Source organism: Lytechinus variegatus, chromosome 2 (assembly GCF_018143015.1).
Source record: "Lytechinus variegatus isolate NC3 chromosome 2, Lvar_3.0, whole genome shotgun sequence".
NCBI classification, from domain to species: domain Eukaryota; kingdom Metazoa; phylum Echinodermata; class Echinoidea; order Temnopleuroida; family Toxopneustidae; genus Lytechinus; species Lytechinus variegatus.
Genome location: NC_054741.1, coordinates 19,282,936 through 19,303,655, shown reverse-complemented (window position 1 = coordinate 19,303,655; position 20,720 = coordinate 19,282,936). Strand labels below are relative to the sequence as shown.

General features: G+C 35.4%; 1 protein-coding gene across 2 annotated transcripts; it reads right to left on the bottom strand.

The window, feature by feature from the left end:
- Positions 1 to 1,743: 1,743 nt before the first annotated feature.
- On the bottom strand, positions 1,744 to 20,482 carry LOC121407505 (transcription factor 25-like). 2 transcript variants are annotated; one of them, XM_041598631.1, is made up of 16 exons: positions 20,330 to 20,482; positions 17,917 to 18,109; positions 17,279 to 17,482; positions 16,487 to 16,695; positions 15,800 to 15,882; positions 15,572 to 15,605; positions 13,352 to 13,448; positions 12,341 to 12,440; positions 11,505 to 11,691; positions 10,697 to 10,802; positions 8,489 to 8,653; positions 7,298 to 7,383; positions 5,008 to 5,163; positions 4,109 to 4,279; positions 3,833 to 3,917; positions 1,744 to 3,205 (listed from the first exon to the last, which is right to left on the bottom strand). In XM_041598631.1, the coding sequence occupies exons 2-16, from the start codon at positions 18,097 to 18,099 to the stop codon at positions 2,984 to 2,986; spliced, it is 2,088 nt and encodes a 695-aa protein (XP_041454565.1). In that variant the 5' UTR covers positions 18,100 to 18,109; positions 20,330 to 20,482; the 3' UTR covers positions 1,744 to 2,983. The 2 variants fall into 2 exon arrangements, with proteins under 2 accessions (XP_041454565.1, XP_041454564.1); XM_041598630.1 differs by having other exon boundaries at positions 20,334 to 20,482.
- Positions 20,483 to 20,720: the final 238 nt, after the last annotated feature.

Below are 20,720 nucleotides of genomic sequence, written 5' to 3'. Positions count from 1 at the left end.
ATGTCTTAGATGGGGTCTAAGCCTCACCGTCAAACTAAGAAAGATTCACGCTCCATTATGTAATAGCCTCGTACGCTTACAATAAAGAGATGCACATTTATCTAAATAATGCAAAATTTTAATATGGTGCGATCATTACTTCATCACATAATGTTGATATTTGTGAAAACACTATCCCCTTTCTTTGGAACGATAAATTTGAATTTCAAATAACATATACATCAAAATAAAGTGACATGGTAGTTCGGATGTGTATTAGAATGATAGAAAGAATGTATTGGAGAGGAAAGTGGGTATTTGACAGTACTTTCATACATAGACAACCATGTATCATACTTGCAAGAGAAAGTTTATATTTTATCCATGAATAATATGTGACCATTATGCAATAAAATATATTATATCACATATCTATATGCATTCTTGTTTTACATGTTTGAGATGCACAAGAACTGCTACTTTGGGAAAGTTGGTAAAATACATACAAAATGAATTGAGTGAGAATATCTTGAGAAATACATGTACCCGCAAACGATGGTGGTGTGACTATTTTAGAGACCAGCTTTTTCAAAAATTGTATTTACACAATTGCTTTAAGCTGTATTTCGATTATATTCTGATAACTGTGGCACAGTTGGCTAGCTGTTAAACCACAATATTCAACTTTTAGAAATTAGTAACTTAAAACCACAACTTTGAGAAAATGGGCAGCGATTTGTTCTATGTGGTCACATTTAAAGGGGAAGTTCACCCTGAAGAAAACTTTGTTGCAAAAATAGCAGAAAAAATAGTAAAAAATATTGGTGAAGGTTTGAGGAAAATCCGTTAAAGAGTAAGAAAGTTATTAGAGCTCAAAGTTTTGGATTTGTGATGTCATAAACGAGCAGCTGCCCCATGTGTTATGCAATATAAAATGCATGAATTTCAAATTTTGCATGGTTCCTGATGACTTAATTTTGTTTTCTATTAATGATTGGGTGTGAAATGATTTGTCTATTGATATACAAAAGGTACAGTGAAAACCATTTTCGATTTTCTTAGATAATGACATGTCAATGATTTTTTACCATTCGCTATGTAGAAATGCTGCTCGCATATGATATCACAAATCAAATAATTGAAATTCTAATAACTTTTTAATTACTTGATGAATTTTTCTCAAACCTTCGGCAATATTTTCTATTATTTTTTCTGCTATTTTTACAATAAAGTTTTTGTCAGGGTGAACTTCCCCTTTAATAATATTTGTATTAATTCAGGTAGCACATCCACAACTCGATTATTTTGTTACATGTATACGGCTTACATGGTCTATTGCATTGGAAGATACATGGTTGCATGCATCATCCCCTAGCATGATCTGACCAATGAAGGAGTGAGTTACTACATGCAAATTTTACAGTGGTCTTTGTGAGACATCCCCTATACTTCTTAACTGCAAAACCATTGAATGAAAATTTTCAAAGAAAAAAAAAGTTGCCTTAAGTCTACATTGCACTTGAATACTGAAGCTCCCAATAAAAAGCCCTATTCCATACATTTGAATAAAAATTGGGTCAAATCCTTAATTATTAGTACATACAAGGTATTTAAATTTCATTGTGGGTATTTTTGTAAAATTCAGAAAGATCAAATATAAGTCTAATTTTCACAGCTGCACAAGTTACAATTTGTAAATTTGCTACAAAAGCTATTCCCAAGATACTAAACTGCACATTAAAAAGCAAAAAGAATTGTTTTTTGTATAATCTTTCAAGCAACAGTGGAAGATATGAACATTTGAAATTCAATTTGAGTCTGAAAAACATTTGCAAATATTTGAGTGCAACTGCAAGTACTTTCTGTCCATCATCAAAAATTTAAGTTTTTGTGATACCTACATATAATCGAATATCATATGCCAATAATCAATACACCCAGACAATGTACATGCCAAAAGTTTCTTCTTTTGGTTATTACCAGGGTTCATGTGACACTACTGTATTAAAAGACGTGAAATATCATTTTTTTCTGTAACAATAATAGTCATAGAATTAGAAACAAATCATGGATAACAAATTGTATTCATACCTGAGATTAAGGTCCTTATTATTAAGGTGATAGTCTGAATAAATACAAAATTTGGAATTATGCCGTGATTTGTTTTTACAGAATTCAAAAATGCACAATAAACTGAGCGTGAGAGCTAACAGAATATTTCTAATTTTACAGGCCACTGAATACATAGTTCTTTGAAACATGTATCTTTGTTTATTTTTTATTCTCTAGATATAGCACTCGATTCCTCCATTTCTATAACTGAGGGGAGAAACAACCACTAAAGTAAGCCTTGAAAGCAGAGAAAATGTTGCTCTCTACTACTACTTATATTCAGAGCTTCTAGTCACTTATAAGGCACTTAAAATCTTCTTCAAATGAAACACAAAGTTGATGCTGTATCACCATGAAAAGGGTAGGAAGCCGTAAATTTGTCCTGCACATTTTGCAAGTAGTGATGCTGCATGTATGCACATGAGATGCCAGGGGAACCTTTCATCATAAAGCAAACTGTGATTTTCAAAATCTGTTATAGGCTACTGAAATCCTTGTATATGATTGGCTCGGAGTAAAGTTGTCAGTGAAAATCACTGACAAGATGTTTCATGAAACACTCCCCAGGTCTCTGGTCACCTTGCATAATATTGGAAATAAGATGTCCCAAAAGGGCAAGAAGTTTGCAGCTGTAGTCCAAGAATGCAAGATGGCATATCTTTAAAACTTAAAGAGTGACACAGGAAAGAGGAGAAGAAGCTGTCTGATATCTACTCTTTTCAGTCCCTTTTAAAACAAAGGATAAACTTTGGATGGGCGCTCCACATAAGTCCACTCTTCCAGTTCTTAAAGTGGTTGAGGGAAACTACAGATGAAAATAGAAATAGCTTCACATGGTTGTTATTGCTTCAAGCACATTATAGATAATTACAATAGTATTAATAATGATATTTCAGTCGAGCTCTTCAAGTTGAGGCCCACCACCACCTCCTTGCTCCTCATCAGAATTGTCTCCTGGTCTTTGTAACGGCTCCAAGGTCTGAAGGAGCTCCCTCATGGCCTCCATGACAGCTCCCACTCCCTGCCGGAGATTGCTGTTCTGACTCAGGTAACCTCCTGCAGCGCCCAGATCCTCATCTCCTTCGTTGTCATTGGCTCCAGCTTCACCAGGTGGCTGGGGTTAAAAGAAAGATCAAACTCAATATTTGCACTAAAAAGAAAAATCAATGGTGATCCATCATTGCTACACAGCATCATTCCATCCAAGACAAAATATGTCACATTTCATGTTATTAAAGTAACAAACCATGATAAAAATCTTTGTCTTGGAAAGCCATATACCTATATATCCCTCAACCTTTATCTGTCGGGCAGGACAAGACCTAATGGCCCGAATTCACAAAGGTGGTTTTGAAAACCCATGGTTGAATCCATGGTTTTTGCAGATTTCCTGTAAAAATAACACTTAATTTAGCATGTAACGGGCTCATGTGTAAATTTAAATGCCTAGCTGTGTGCGTTATCAAAGGCATGACTTCATTGGTCAGATCAAGCCAAGAGGATCATGTACTACTGCGTATCAATCAATAGGGTTGACTGTTGCATATCATATACGCATCGGCATTTAAGTACGACTCTTAAGTCATACTTAAATCTTTGTGAAACACCTCCCAGGTATTCTGACTTTTGACTTTCATAAATTTCAACTTTGATTAAGATCAGTTATTTAGTTTCATCTAACAATGATATAATCCAAATTCCAAGAATAGTGGTCAATACATGATTATAGAGACAAACTCACCGGTGGCGTATACGATGGTACAATTGAACGCAGAAACTCTGTAATCATATTCCCAGCACGCCCTCTTGAGACAGGCCTCAATCGACTGGAAACAGAAAAAAAAGTGAGTCAAATAAACGGTAACATAGCATTAACTGAAGTTATCGCGTTTAAGAGGAAAAGTTAATGGACGGACAATGAGTGTGATACCATAATACGTCCTGTCTAGGACAGGCGCATTAAAAAACTGCAAAATACACAATGAAGCAATTAACAGGTGTATTTGGAATGACTTACTGATCAGGCCTTGAATAGCCCATATCTGAGTCTTTAGGAGGTAGAGGATCAAACGACATAACAGGCGTGTTGGCCAACTCTGGTGGTAACTTGAGCTTTATTCCAAGATGCTCTGATAGGAAGATGTGGCGGTAGATGTTACGAGGCGTCCCATGATAACGAGCTTCTCGTCTGAAGTAAACAAAGGGATAAATAAGTCATAGGTAAGGACAATTCAACAGCCAGTTCCTCTACTTGTGAAAACATGGATGACCCAAATAAATCCCTGAAACACACTCCAATATTGACCTTTATTTATTCATGACTTCTGTCACCAATGGTGGCCCGCATCTGTCAACCAGAGTCGCCAAAGTAGACTCTCTATATGAAGAGAATAGTAACTACTTGAATCATGGAGGTAGAATGCTTGAATTGTACTCATCGCTTTCTTAATACATGCACTATCTAGTTGTTTTAATCATTGCATTTGTTTGATTTAAAAAAAATATGCCACCATTTTCTGGTTGGCCATATCACCTTTCAACACAGCATTCTTTAATAGCACCGACACTAATTAGAACAAGGGGTTGAAGATACCTGGGTACAAATCTGAATTTCTTTTTTCTTTCTTCAAACTGACCCAGCATAAGTTATGCACGTTCTCTTAACAATTTCACTATTAACCAGGCAATATTTCTTAATAGTTTCTCTGCTATATATTGTATCTTTGTGCTTCTCCTATATACCAGTATGTAATATTTTCCCTTTACCAAATCATCACATCTTTATAGAGACTTGATAACTATCACTGTTTGCTGTAGAAATATATATTTATCATTTTTAGCAAACAAGTACACAGACCTGTTTATGAAATTCCCATTCTCTTATGATAATACCAACAAATATATCTTTTATCGTACTTTTCGGCATATTCCTTGACCTTTTGCTCTCCTGCATCCACTCTGCGAATGACCTCTCTAGCGTTCCTCTCCAACCATGCCATGCTTTCTGACTCCTTCCAGAAAGAATAGTTCCTTGCGATAAACAGGTCTACAAGCTGTGTCAGCGCTGAATGACTGCAATTGAATTCAGGAAATTATATTTTTGGAATGAGTACTTCATATCTACTCAACCGCGTAGCCAGGATTTCATTTTGGAGGGGGCGGCAAATGCACGCAAAGCCTGCCAACAGTTACAGAGCGCGTTCCCTAGGGGGTGGGTGCAGGGAGGGGAGTTTCCCCCTCCCGTGCGAAGCGCGAAGCTTTTAGTGTTTCATAAATTAAAATGAAAAGGAGCCGTTTCTCTTGTCTCTAGTACCTCCAATTCGGTTGACTATATTGCGATTTTGAACCTTGTTTTCAAAAGTGATTGTGAACGCACAAAAGAGGTATACAATGGAGGAAATTAAAATGATAATAACTCCGCGCGAAGCGCGGAAGCTAAAGTGTTTTATCAATTTTTCTTGCCATAAAAATGGTCCCGAGAAAAGGGTATTCTCAAAGATATATTGAAACTTTCTTTGGAAAGATCAGATTTGATTACAAACAATTTAGCATCAGTGCATATTTTCAACTCGCAAAACAGAGGAGAAGATTGGTAGAGGAAGATATTCCTCCCCGCGCAGAGCAATGAAACTCTGAAATTTCAAAGGGCGGACGTTTCATCAAATGTAGATATCTCTAATACCCAATCGTCTCTAATTCATTTGATTTTCTAAGATTATTGAACTTCATTACAAGGAAAATAGTGTGCATAAAGTTGAAACTTCTGTGATTTATTGAAATTATCTATCTATATAATAAAGGATGATTAATTTTTTTGACTTATCCTGAAGCGCTTCATTTTGAATATAAAGAAACTTAAGTGTCATTCAAAATTTCAAACTGAGGGCGCAAAACAGGACAGGAGATGAATGTATACAGGGAAATGACATGAAGTTTAATACAATTTGATAAAAAAAATATTGTACTTTTTTATTTAATACGACACGAATTCCATACCTTCCTCATTTAAATTAGGAACCTGTTTGCCCCCAAATTATGGTTGTTTATAGTAATGAGCTGAAAAGCGGGAGAAGCTGACTTTATGGAGGTGACGGCAGAAACTGATATAAAGATTTTACCCGCTCGGAGCCGACCAGACCAGAAGTTGCGCGATCAATTGAAAAAAAAAGATAACTTCATATATTTACTTCGGCCTAACCTTACTCAAATTCATGCCCTAATGTATACAATTTTAACTTTAACTGGCAAGAAGCACATAGCTGAGGTGGAAAAACAGGGTTAGAGAAAAGGTGGGGGAACAATGGAGAACTTCAATATTGTCATTTAAACGCGCGCAGCGCGGAAGCAAAATTCATATATGAATTTAGAGCAAGAAGAGTGAAGGAGTTTCTCTTTTGAGAAAAAAATAAAGAATAAAAAGAAAAAACACAAAGCTACCTTTCTTCCCTTTCCTCCCTTCCCTTTTCCTTTTCTCCTCTCTTTTTTCCCTTCTTTTTTTTTCTTTTTGGGGATTTTTTTGGGGGGGCGACCGCCCCCACCGCCCCCCCTGGCTACGCGCCTGTATCTACTACACTACACTACAAATTGGACGTATCCGACAATGAATCAACAATGGTACATCAGGCTTCGCGATCTGACATGACAGTTTATAAATTATGTAACAAAGTATTTGCATCCCTACATGTATAATCAACAAAATTTAAAGGTCTCTGTCCTCTAATGATGAGGGAGGGGCAACAACAGTACATCCAAAATAACTTCCATCTCACTATGGATACAGTGACCAGCAAATCTCATACTGTGTTTAATTACCGTGGTGGAGATTGGTGGAAGATCTCCATAAATTTTATCTTTTGTTTTGTGATCTATCCAACTTCATATCTAAATCATAACATTGATCATTATCTTTGCTGTAAATATGAATCTAAACATATTTAAATAAACTGTATACCTCATATATTTTCACCTCTCAACCGCCTCCCCCCCCCCTCTATATCTCTCTCTAATTATCATAAAGACAATTATATTCATAATAGTAACAAACATTGATTTATTACGCACATAATAGAAAAAGCTCTTTCTTTAAAATAATTGCAGTAAATCATCAAAATATTCTTCCGTTAAAACTTATCACATGATATAATTCTCTACTTGACATATGTTCTTGTAATTCATAAATGAAATATAACTATAAAGGTAGACCTACGATGTTGTTGATTGAGTGAAGAATGTGTGGCTAGCAATCGTTGCATCTGGTTGAATGCTGCATTTTTCTAGCAGGGCAAGAAGTACCTGTATGATGTATCAAAGAGATAACATTGTTATGGTTTATTCTTTTTTTTTACTTTCCCCCATTCTTTTTATTTCTGCTATCATTTACTATTCAATCACTGTTGTTATATGCTGTGAAGTTTTTGTTCTTCCTCTTTGATGTAACAAAGCGATTATATTAACATAGTTCAAATTTTTAATAAACTTTCACCAATTCTTTTGATTTTTTTTCTATCATTTACTGATCAATTATTGTTGTCAATATGCAATGAACTTTCATTTTGTTTGTCCTATAGTTGAAATCTCATATGTATCAAGGTAATATATACATATCAGTTACTATAATGTAAACATTTATTTTAATTGGCTAATATGAGTCCAGTTTCCATGGTACATAGAGTAATACTAGACAGCAATAACAAAATCAGGCCCTAGTCTTTTTCAATTCTATTCAATTTAAATTTATTTAATTCCAAATTTACAAAATATTACAAGGTAAAAAAAGAATGTGGGAACAGCTTGGAAGAAAATTCAAGTCTAATGAAATGCTGCCACAAATATACATATTTTCAATTCTCAAATGGCCAAAAGTGCACACATTAATTTTAGTATCATCATTTCTTTTTTCTTATAATGAATTACCATGGAGATATGAAAACATGTCTGTATAATGGTAGGCCCCAAGTCTGCACACACAACAATGTGAGTTAAGATTTAACATGAATTTCTTCTTATTTCACAAAATCTTTCAGTTAATAATGTTCCTTATATTATTTTGAGTAATTGTACCAAATTTCTCATTAAGAAAAAGAAAATATACAATTTTCTTAAAAAAAACCTCGGGAAGTCATTTTTTTAGATTGAAAAAAAAATGGTACCCCATGTCTGCGCACTCATTCACTTTGCACACGATTCAGGGATTTTATTGAGAAAGGCTGCATTTTGAGGCCGTCACACAAAACGCCCAAAATTTGTTATTTTTCCATCATTTGAGTCAGATTTTATCATGAATACCTATCTATGTATTGCATGTGTAAAATTCGTGCTCATTGCGTATCTTCTTTTGCTAGAATCACGAAGATGCGCTTGTGCGCAGACATGGGGGAACTTGCCATACTGTACTTACTGAGGGGAACATTATGAGAGCATCTTGGAGAAGAGAATCAGCTTTGGTTGTATCCGGTGGACTGGAAGATGATGATGGAGGTGAGGAGGAAGACGAGATGCTATAGAAATATGCCATGGCGATGGAGAATGCCCAGTTAGGAAGTTGGGACAGGTTCCGATGTGCCTGGGGTAATAGCATCAAAGATAGTTTTCAGAAAACAAATAATAAAAACCTCTGTCGAGTAGTATGGTTGTAAAGAAAATTGAAAAATTGAAAAGGTCAGAAATGGAATGCACACTGTGTATTGAACTGATGAATATCCTCATTAGCAAGTTTGGCATGTCTTACACATTATTTACATTCTATCCTTGCACCTATTACATGGAATATACCCCAAAATTGGATTAAATTAATTTAAAAGTGATAATATGCATCCTATTGACATTGTGATGCTTAAAAACATTGAAAGCTGGTGTTGGTAAGAACAAGAGGAACAGCAATTCAATAAAGAAGCAATGCTGACTTTGAAAACAACTGAGCTGGATAGACTTTGAAAACAACGGAGCTGGATAATTTGTCAAAAAGTGAAAGGTTTGTGCAGCATTGTTTACGACTTATTCCTTTCAAGTCTTACACAACTATTGAGACTAAGTTTTTGTGTCACCTGCAAAATGAAATAATGACATCAAATCTTTGAATGTCTGGACCTATTTCATGAAACTTGGACCTGTCACTCATCATCTAGCTCTCCAGGCATGTACATGTGTTTCAGGTCACATGGTCAAGGTCAAAGTTCATTAGACCTTGTGAAATCAATATATACATGTAAAAAAAATTATGATAATATCTTATGCTTGTAGTCCTCAAGTGACCTTGACACTGACAAAGAAACTTGTCCATATTAGCTTCAGTTTAATATTCTTTAAAACAAGAAACAATGTTCTTATCCTAGTTAATCAATATACCACTGTTTAACATAATATTGAAACATAATCTAAGAAGTGGAATGTCTCACCTGCATCACGTGGTTCAATATAGCAGCAGTGCTGACTTTGAATACTACTCTAACTCGCACAAGATGTTCAGTGATACATGGTTACTCTTATGTCCACTTTTTATGAACGAGACCAATAAACTTACAGAGATATGATGGTTATTCAACAAAAAACCCCAACATGGCCAAAGTTCATTGACCATACATGACCTTTGACCTTGATCATGTGACCTGAAACTCGCACAGGATGTTCAGTGATACTTGATTACTCTTATGTACAAGTTTCATGAATCAAATCCATAAACTTTCATAGTTTTGATGGTAATTCAACAGATAAACCCAATTCGGCCAAAGTTCATTGACCTTTGACATTGGTCATGTGACCTGAAACGCGCACAGGATGTTCAGTGATATTTGATTACTCATATGTCCAAGTTTAATGAACTAGACTAATAAACTTTCAAAGTTATGATGGTAATTCAACAGATACCCCCGATTCGGCCAAAGTTCATTGACCCTAAATGACCTTTGACCTTAATCATGAGACCTGAAACTTGCACAAAATATTCAGTGATGCTTGATTACTATTATGTCCAAGTTTCATGAATCATATCCATAAACTTTCAAAGTTATGATGGGAATTCAACAGATATCCCCAATTCGGCCAAAGTTCATTGACCCTAAATGACCTTTGACCTTGGTCATGTGACGTGAAACTCATGCAGGATATTCAGTGATACTTGATTAACCTTATGTCCAAGTTTCATGAACTAGGTCCATATATTTTCCAAGTTATGATGACATTTCAAAAACTTAACCTCAGGTTAAGATTTCGATGTTGATTCCTCCAACATGGTCTAAGTTCATTGACCCTAAATGACCTTTGACCTTGGTCATGTGACATGAAACTTTAATAGGATGTTCAGTAATACTTGATTAACCTTATGGCCAAGTTTCATGAACTAGGTCCATATACTTTCTAAGTTATGATGTCATTTCAAAAACTTAACCTCAGGTTAAGATTTGATGTTGACGCCGCCGCCGCCGCCGTCGGAAAAGCGGCGCCTATAGTCTCACTTTGCTTCGCAGGTGAGACAAAAATTATCTTAAAAATTCAAAATCCTAGGTTTTGGTTAAATATATATTTTGCATTATTGAACACCCCCCCCCTGCTTTGGATTCAGCCTGGATATATTAAAATCGACATTCATAACATTCATATGATGTCATACCTCCCATTCAGCATACATTCTGATGAGATAATCATATTGATCTGTCTTCAGTGCATAGTAGTCTAGCATGAGAAGTACACCAAGAGGATCTTTATCTGGCTCAAACCTTTTGGAAAGAAAAAAAAACAATTATTTCAATCGCAAATGCGATTAATTACTAATGAGCTATACTACCCAACTTTTGCAAAAGGAATCAAGTGACACCTCAGTCGAATTAGAGTTATTGCCGTTTCTGAAACACCCTTTGTATGTTGCACGTTCAGGCAAAATTTTGGGAAGGAATGATCGTTTTATGGAAAGATATTGAAAAAAATATGCTGTTAAATTGCATTGACGCCTATGTAAGTGACGAACACACATTACTCATTTACAACAAATGATAGTTTTGTAACTTGCTTCCTTTTGCAAAAGTACGGCAGTATACATGAACGAACTTCATTCAAAGATCATTGGTTTGCAACAAATTATGATAATTTTGCTATTAAGGTTACCATGGAAACCTGGATATTTATTTTCCTGCTTAGTCATGTTATCATGGTAGTTATTGGTAGAAATCAGACCTTAGTCGGGAACTGTTTCATGAATGTTGAAATCTCTGACAAGTCGTCATTCTTCGAAAATCACATTATTAACAGTGCTTCTCCACCACTGAAAAACATGGATTGACTTTTATTGCCTCTGGATGACAACTTTCACAAAACAATGAAGTCAACCACAACAACATCCACAACAAATAATACTATTTTAGGCATATGAGCACAGAAATCCAACTAAATTTGAATCATATTTACATAGAGTTCGTACTCACCCTAATAAGAGTTTACAGAATTCCAGAGCTGTCCTGTTACAACCCTTCTGACCTAGACAGGTAAGATGCCTGAATAAAGCAATGAAGAGACCTCTATTCTCAGCGTGTCTATAGCTTATCTGACACGTTCCTTCTGCTAAACTAAACAGCGTGTGGAAGGCACTCTCATACACGTACAGTGCTCTTTCTGTACGAAAAAAGTGCAAGAATATATATAAGAGAAAGCCAAGTTTCAAATACTGCATGAGTAAATGGGCTCAGAAAAACAAAGATAAATTGTCTGCAATCAATAATCATGAATTACATACATTGACTGTACTTCAAATCTATCTTCTGAAATATACATTTCTGGTTGGTTTGATATTGTATACAATCTGAAATGCTGATATATATATTTTTTTAATAAGAATAACTTCAATTTCAAACCTTATTGCTTTCTCACAGAAAATGAAAACCATGAAATTTGTGGTGACTTCCTTTTGCGGCTATTATTCTTTACATTGTTCCATAAAACATGACATGCAAAAGTCTAGAAATAATATTTTTTCTAATTTCCCCCCAGATAAATATGTAAACAAATATTGAGATTTAAACGCTTAGATTACATAACGAACGATATAAAAAATAACTAATAGTCATGTTAAAGACAAATTTTTACTAGATAGGCATTCAAAACAAAACAGAATTTTAGGCATAGATGAATATGAATACACCATCTGAAATTGAGAGTATACATAGCAATAATACTGCACACAGTAAGAGGAAAGTTCGCATAGCCAGAACCAGTAGGAGGAGAATTTGCCTGAGGAATGAAAATGCTAGATTAATTTGCATACCTATAAGATCTATTGCCATTCCCATATCTTCATTTATCCTAGAGACCTCACTGAGCTGAAGCAAGCTGTCTATATGATATGGGTGTGCATTCATTATGGCCTGAAAATAAACAAAAATACAATTTCCTAAAGTTTTCTAACTCTTCAAAAGTGACGTCAACATGCATTTCACAGAGTACAAACTTTTTAAATTTAACTGATTGCCAGCCCAAAAAGTTATTGATAGATATGCCATGTGTTGAGAGACTCTACTTGAAATTATAAACATTGAGGTACAACATGTGTCACTGAAGAATCCCTTATTTTACTAGTGACTAAAAAAACAGTGTTTTATACTTAAATTTCAAATAAACATTCCACTTGCAATAATAGCTTGATGGATTGTCGAATGCACATAGTCAAATTTCAAGCTTCCTCCGTTGCTAAATCTAAAATACAATAAAGTACCGAAGTGATGACATCACAAAAAACTTTGTTTGCATTTCAGCATTTATTTTGTGGGAATCAATGAATTACATTTATTACATGTTACATCATCAATTTTTACTTTTTGCATTTCAGCATTTTAGATACCAGATTTTGGTAGAGCATGGTGAAATACCTCCACAACCCAAATGTAGTAGGAATCGGTCCATGGGGGCCTTAGATATGACCTCATGAATACATTATTAGCCCCATTGAAGTCAGTGCATTATTGGTCTGGTTCTAAATGTTGGGAACCAGGCCAATAATGCACTGACGCTATTTTATTCATGAGTCCACTGTTTTTATTCACGAGTCCACTCTTCAAACAGTGGAAAATAGCGTATCTAACTATGGTAACAGGCGTCAATATGGCGCACTGTGACAAAGGCGCGCATCAGCATTGGAATTTTTACACACGCGCCCGATACGCGCTAAGCCAAGCGTAATTTATACAGGAAATCTACATAAACCATGGATTCAACTGTGGGTTTTCAAAACCACCTTTGTGAATTCGGGCCAATCATGTTCCCCGTTTCTAGATCTCACCATAATATTAGCTGGGTTCATGGTTTCTACTGCATCCAAGAAATCAAACTGGATATTCTGATAATCCTTAGAATGTTCATATTCAAATATGTGATATCTGTATTTACAAAAAGAAAAGTTTATACATTACGAAAATCTCCTGTTTAAATATCTCCGAGTTAGCCCTGGCAAACTCGGAATTGAAACATTGACTTCTCTGCAGCACCCCAAGAACCTTATCTGTCCCCCAGACCGCAGAAAGCCCTCGGGTGTGATAAAGGGCTTGATAACCACAGAATATACAACTACTGAATTCCGACTGAGCTGCATGGTTGAATGATACTCTCCTGTAACAAAAGTTGTCTCTTTTTAATATTATAATGGAAAAGTTGTTAACAAGAATTTGTATCCCAGATTAAGCTTTAAAGCATGAAAATTGGATTGGAAATAGATGAAATATTACTCAAGAATCCTCTAAACACATACATGATCAACTTGCATTGCGAAGGGAGTAGCCCAAAATATGTTGTTTACACAATAGTCATCGCCCATCACTGACCTTGGCTGTGGTTTTTAGTTTTACCGCAAGTGCAGATTAATCTGACTAGCTTGAATTTCTGGACATCATGATTCGTTTTCTTGTTAGTTATTTCATTTTCATTTTATAAATAAGACTTCTTAAATTGATAGCTACCCAAGATATAACTTTTAATTTCTGAAAAGGACCGAGTATAAGCCAAGATATGTTATATTCAGTGTATATGTCTCTCTGCTGAGCGTGCTGCCAATGCTCTTCATGTGTTCGTATCGAACGGACGTATTTTGCCTCGTTTAAATTGAAACATTGACTTCCGAGTTTCCCATGTAGACAGTCTTTGGAAACTCGGAAGTCAGTGTTTCAATCTGAAAGACAGCAAACTCGTTATCATTGACTAGTCTAATTCATAGACCAGACTACTGTTCTATTAGTGTATTTTTGGTTTCTAATGTAAATGAGAGGGGTGTGAATCACTTCAAAACTATTAATTAAATCATGGACCTACCAGGTCCATGATTAAATGATGGAATTATGAGGTTAAGCGTGGCAATGATAATACTCCTAATAGATAATATTTCTTAAAGTATGAAAAATTAGATCGCAATAAATATTAAAGAGTGAGTATGCACTCATTATCAATTGCACAGATGGAAAGTGGAGTCGATAGTGAAACAGCTAGGAGAATGAGGAAGGAGGATCTGGGGCAGAAGGGAAGAAGAAGAAGCAGAGGGAGAAGTAGATAAAGAAGAAAAAAAGAATCAATGAATGATGATATCAAGCGTAAGAGTATAGAAGAAAGAGGGAGAGAGGAAGAGAGAGAGAGAGAGAGAGGGAGAGATGACCATGACAAAGTGATACAGGCAGGAGCAAAGAGAGAGGGGGAGAGAGATGAACGACTATAAATTGCGCCAACAAATGTCTGAGTACAAGACTATCCAACCTATTAAATGGGTTTCATTGATGCGGTTAACTGTTGCCCACAAGGGGCTACTTGTGTTTACTTTCTTTGATAAGCTTCTTCGAGTTGGAACTCTCCCCTCTTTCAAAGGCAATGACTCAAAGTTTAAACGAGAGGTTTTCGTAATGCATGGAAAAATAAGGATCATGTATTTTGAATACATCAACAACTATAAACATTACATAGATTTTGAATTTTAAGGAGTTCCGAAGTCCAAGCACTCAAGCAGCATCGAATCTCAACATGAATTGTATATTTTGGGATAGTTATGATACAATAACCTATCATTTAAAAAACAGAAATATACTATTAATTTGGGGGCGAAATATACAACAGTTATTTCAACAGGACTGCTTTGAAGTACACTATAAACACTGTGTTTCTGGGCTAATATTGGGCAAAATGATGTTGAGAAAAGTAGGAAACTATTTATTGTTCTTGTGGGTTTTGCATTACAAGACTACACGATCAAAATGTTGCATTCTGGGTAAGGATCCAGGAACTATGTGAGCAATTGAAGGTATTGAGTTGGTGCTGCTCAAAGGGGCAGAGGCAAAGTGTCTTTAAACATCAATCACATAAATCAACCAACATTTCAACATTTGAATTAGCAAAATCGAAAAGTATTTCAACTTGTTACAAAACAAACCAACACACACTAATAAATAGTTATAATCATCAACCCTAAAATATGACTACAGTGACAAAAAAAGAGAATTAAATCACAACTACAACAAATGCTTACCTTCCCTCTGTAGTGATGTGTATCATTGATAAACCTGACAAAACAAAATGAAAACAAATATGAACTAATTTCTATCCTAAGGTAAAACATAAATATTTTCAAAGAAATATTGTCATGGGCAGGTGTTGAAATGGAAAACATTTCAACATCAAGTGCAAAACATCAAATTTTCCATTTGGATATCACAATAAATTCAGAATACATTCATGTTCTGATACTTTAATTTACCTGTTTTTGTCATTTTCGGCCATGACTGTTTAGCTGTTACTAGCCAGGTTGCTTTCTGATACTGCCGGTTTCTCCCTCTCTGCCTGCATAAAACACAGAAAATTCATTTTGACAATCAAATAAATGATTGTAGCTTACACAGAGATCTCACTAAAACATACATGCATAAACAAGAAAAATGCTTTGCTTTTAATGGGAGTTGGACACTTTGCGAAAGCTTAGATGGAAATATTGTGAAATTGTTTGTGGCAGACAATGATGTTAAGATAGGTAGAAATAAAACTAGGAATATGAAGGTTTTATATCAAAATATCTATGATTGAATAGTGCCATTCATGAAATAAAACTGTGGTACTTTCATGTAGCATTGCAAAAGATGGAAAAAAAACATCTGGCAATCATAGTCACTCGTGCATGATTTTTTGTATACATCTATGTTTTTTATTGAAAAATATAACATCATTGAACAAATAGTTAGAATGAATTACTTGAAATAAATACATAATCATGCCATAGGATCTCTTAAAATTGTTATTCACATCAAAACAAGGAGCTATTGAAAGGGTTTGAATCATGTAGGGCTTCAAATAAAAAGACTCATGCATGACTTTTTTTGTCACACATAACTTTTGTAAAACACCTTTCAGAGGTCTTAAAATGGAACCAAAAATATAAAAGTTGATTTACCTTTGTTCATTTCTAATGACACTGGCTCCGAATATTCTTCTCAACTCGTTCTCTGGATTGAGATGTTTATGTTCAATAGCTAATAATGGTTTAGAGTTTGTCAGCCGGGAACCTTGATCCAATGATGATGATGATACATTGGTGGAAAGTGGAGGACTTGTCTTCAAGATCTCATTGACTTCTCGAATACTCGCATCGATTTCATCTTCCTGCGAAATAATAACAAATACAAATGTACAAGGCCGTTTACTCTAAATAATACATTTGATAATCCATTTCCCATATAGATATGGAATACTTGCTTTCATTGTAATAAAGTACAACCAAAGAAAAGAAGTTGCAGTTTTGTACAGAATTTAGAGATGGCATCAAAGTCATACGAATTGATAATTACATGACAATTTTGTTCAAAATATTTTATACTGCTTAACACTTATTCAGGATTTCAACTTTTGATCTCAAGACACAAGAAAAGTAACTTTAAAAAATGTTGGCTATCCACTGCAGCCTGTATCAACCACATGACCAGATTTGACCTTTCTAACATAACAATCAATGATCTGGTCAAAGACATATCAATACAGATGAAATTTGAAGATTTTTTTTTAAACATTTGTTCAGAGCAACACAAAAACCCTATAACTTTTAGTTTGTGAATACATATATTGCATTACAACAAAAATACAAACAGAGTAAGAATAAAGAACGATGAGAGGAAAATGAGCAATTACACTTGAAACACATGAACTGCAGTGCAAACAAAGAAAAAATTATGGTATTTCAAACACTCACATCATCTGCTTGTCCACTGCTGGTTCCTCCTTTCTGCTTTTTCTTCTTCTTCTTCTTTTTCTTTTTGGATTTCACTTCCGTTGCAGTTTGAACATCCAGTCCATTTTGAAGTCCTTCTGTGGTTTTATCAGTTTTCTCATTCTGATCTTCAGGTAATTCAGCATCTTCTTCACCATCTGACTGGGCATCCTCTATGTCATTCAACTATTTCAAAATACAGTATTTAGGTTATCAAGTAACAAATCTTTTAATTTGAGAAAGGTCTCTCAAGCAGTGATTCAAAAAACAAGACGTCCTTCTCACAGCCACTTTACAAATATTTTTATATTGCCATTGCACGAAAAATAGTTTTTAAATTTACTGAGCCTTAGAACTGCCCTCTATACAGTGATTGAAATCCAACTTGATTTCTTTTCACAGTTCTCAATCATAATTTGAATGAGTGGCAAATTTAGGAATATTTCTCAAAATTTACATAAATGACAGTGAAGTCGCTAAACACAGGCAAAGTATGGTGCATGTACCTCTCAATAATACCACTTTTTATTTGTCTGTTTCAGACAAGATGAATTCTTCCCTTTTTTTATCATCCACCTTAACAAATTAACTTTGTAAGAAAGATAAATATTCATACCTACCAACTCAAATGGATTTATGACTTTCTTCTTTTTCTTCCCCTTGGGCTTCTTAGGTCTCACGACATCATCTGCTGCTACTTGAACTTCCCCATCTTCTATCTCCTCTTCCTCATCATTGACCACTTCGTCCTTGAGCACTATGTCAGGTTCATAACATAATTTTCTCATAGCACGTGACGACATCTTGTAAATACTGAAATTGTGAAAAGATGTGTGGTTTAAAGTTGTGAAAATACATTGGCTGATTACCAGTTTCAGTTTTCATGATAATGAAAGAAGTGAAAGACGCATTCATGCACCCATTTTGATTCAGGCCTGATTTTTTTCATGTTTCATTTTCCTCTTGTGTTTGGGTACAGGGTAGACCTGTTTCTGAATTCTGAAATGGTAAAAAGGAATCAGATCGATTGTAATAAAAGGAAAAAGGCAATGAAAACAAACTTTTGTAACTCTGAAATTAATACAGAGACAGATATTTCAAGATTTGTATTCAATTAAAAATTATGAGTCAAATTTGTAAAAAAATGAAGTACATGTCCCCCAGGGGGGGGCACTCAGTATATAATGCATAGTGGGTATGTGCCACGGAGGGGACTCCCATTTTTACACTCAAATTTCTGTTCCAAGGCATAGCATTTTTGTCTTATTGAGAAAAAAGCACAAAAAAAGCCGCTCGAAGGCATACCATTTTCTTCTTATCGAGAAAAAAAAAAGACAGAAATCCGCTCCAAAGCTTCGCATATTTTTCGTTACGCCATTCCGGTTGCACTGATCTGCTGCAGTGAGCTGCAATTTTGGTGAAAAGCGGCCGCAGAGGGCTATCCGACCATCGCCTCTGCGCGAGCGCACCTAGCGGAGGCCGCGCTAGCTGCATCATGCACGCATGCCCGTTCCACAGGGATGCATACGGACTCGGCGATCCGTTCCAAGGACCCCCATTTTCACAAACATTTGTTGTTGTTATTCGTTGTGGGTCGTTTCCACACCCACATGATCTCCTCAGTATTCTCTCAATGTGTTTGTCACAAGGTTGATAAGCTGCTAGGTACTATTTGCTACTGGTGCTAGAAGTTGGCATTGGTGCTTTTGATGAAGCGAGCCAAAGAAGATGCTATTATTGATTGCATTTGGGGTGACAATTTGGGTAGTTGTAGTTCCGAAGCCCGTTCCGAGGACCCTCCTTTTTACAATAAGCCCGCTCCGAGGCCCCCCGTTTTTCGTCTCACCCGTGGCACACCCCTACCACTTTTTGGATTGAGTGCCCCCCCCGGAATGTCCCCCTCTCCAGTCCATCATCACAATCCTGGAAGTGTGCAAATGGGAGGTACCATAATAATATCTTATTCTTTTCAATCTAAAACTTTAAGACAAGCTACAGCACTTTTCATAAGATTATTTGCTTTATTATTAGATGAGACTTTGTCTTTGGACATGTTTACTGTCTCTGCTACTATACAGAATATAAATTATTATAAGGAACAATATTCATGAACAGATGAAGTCAAGTCTCGTGACAATTTGACATGCACTGATATGTATGGTAGGGGGTCCTAGAGCTGCGCGGGTCCTAAAGCTACGCACCAGTCATCGTGCATGCAGTTTTTATGGCAAATGCGCACTCTGTGTGTGGAACTGTGACTGCAGAGTGACGAACGATTCCTATTCATTTTTTTCTACAGTAGCTGCAGTAAATCTCTAAATGTAGAGAAAACCAACAACTGTTTGGAATTTTGGAGTTATAATATTCGCTTTAATTTCATTTTTATCCTTTAATAATTGAATATATTTTAGACATTGAGGCACAGGAAATACTTTTTTTTTGCATTATAAATTGAATGCGTAGCTTTAGGACCCCTTCTACATCGGGCAGCGAAATCAAGAGTTGTTCAGAAAACATGGCGGGATTTTCGTATTTGTGAGTTTTGCGATATTTTCATCTTGGTTAATGATCTTTAGAATGTTTGCCACAAATTAGTGAAATATAATTTGTTGAAATATTAAAACTGGGACAGATTTTATTGTTTGAATCAAAGTGCGTAGCTCTCGCTTTTGACTTTTCTAGTTTTAAACTTAATTCTAGTACTTCCAAAGACGCAAAACTATTCCTCTCAGTCTCACCTCAATCCTCGTCAAGCTCAAGTGCATGCAAGTTTGATTTTGATAGGCTGCAGATCCCTTTGAAGATTACAAGACAAGAAGAATCTCAAAGACAAATTTTTGGAGAATAGACACAGACCTGCATACAATTTGTCTTGTTTAGCTTCAACATGTTTTTACAATGTTATTGTTACTAGTTCTCACTCTACACTACACAATCCGAGTCATGTGGGACCGAAGTAAAGAAACAACGAACTAAATACATCAAATCGTTGGAATAATTGAACAATAAACCTTTCAAAACGCAAATTATTACCTACTTTGCACACGACTGGGCGTTCTAAATGTACTGGTATCTAAGAAAAGTAAATTTAACAACTTTTCCTTTTCTCCATCTAAACAGGCAGTCCCAATGCGACAAGGCGGACGAGAGACAAGAGCATATTCCTACAACTATTAAAGCTTTATATGTGGTACATACAATCAACAGCCGGCTAGAAGAGTAGATAGTGCCCCCGGATGCGCCGGATAGTGCCTCGATCCGATCTGTCATGAGTTTTTGTGGAACAGATTAACAAAAATATATATATATATATATATTTGCGGAGCACTCTCACTTAGATTTATAGTAACAGCACAGTTTTATGATTCAAGTTTAATTGCATTATATTTATAAAAAAAAAATGTAATCAAAATATATATAAGCT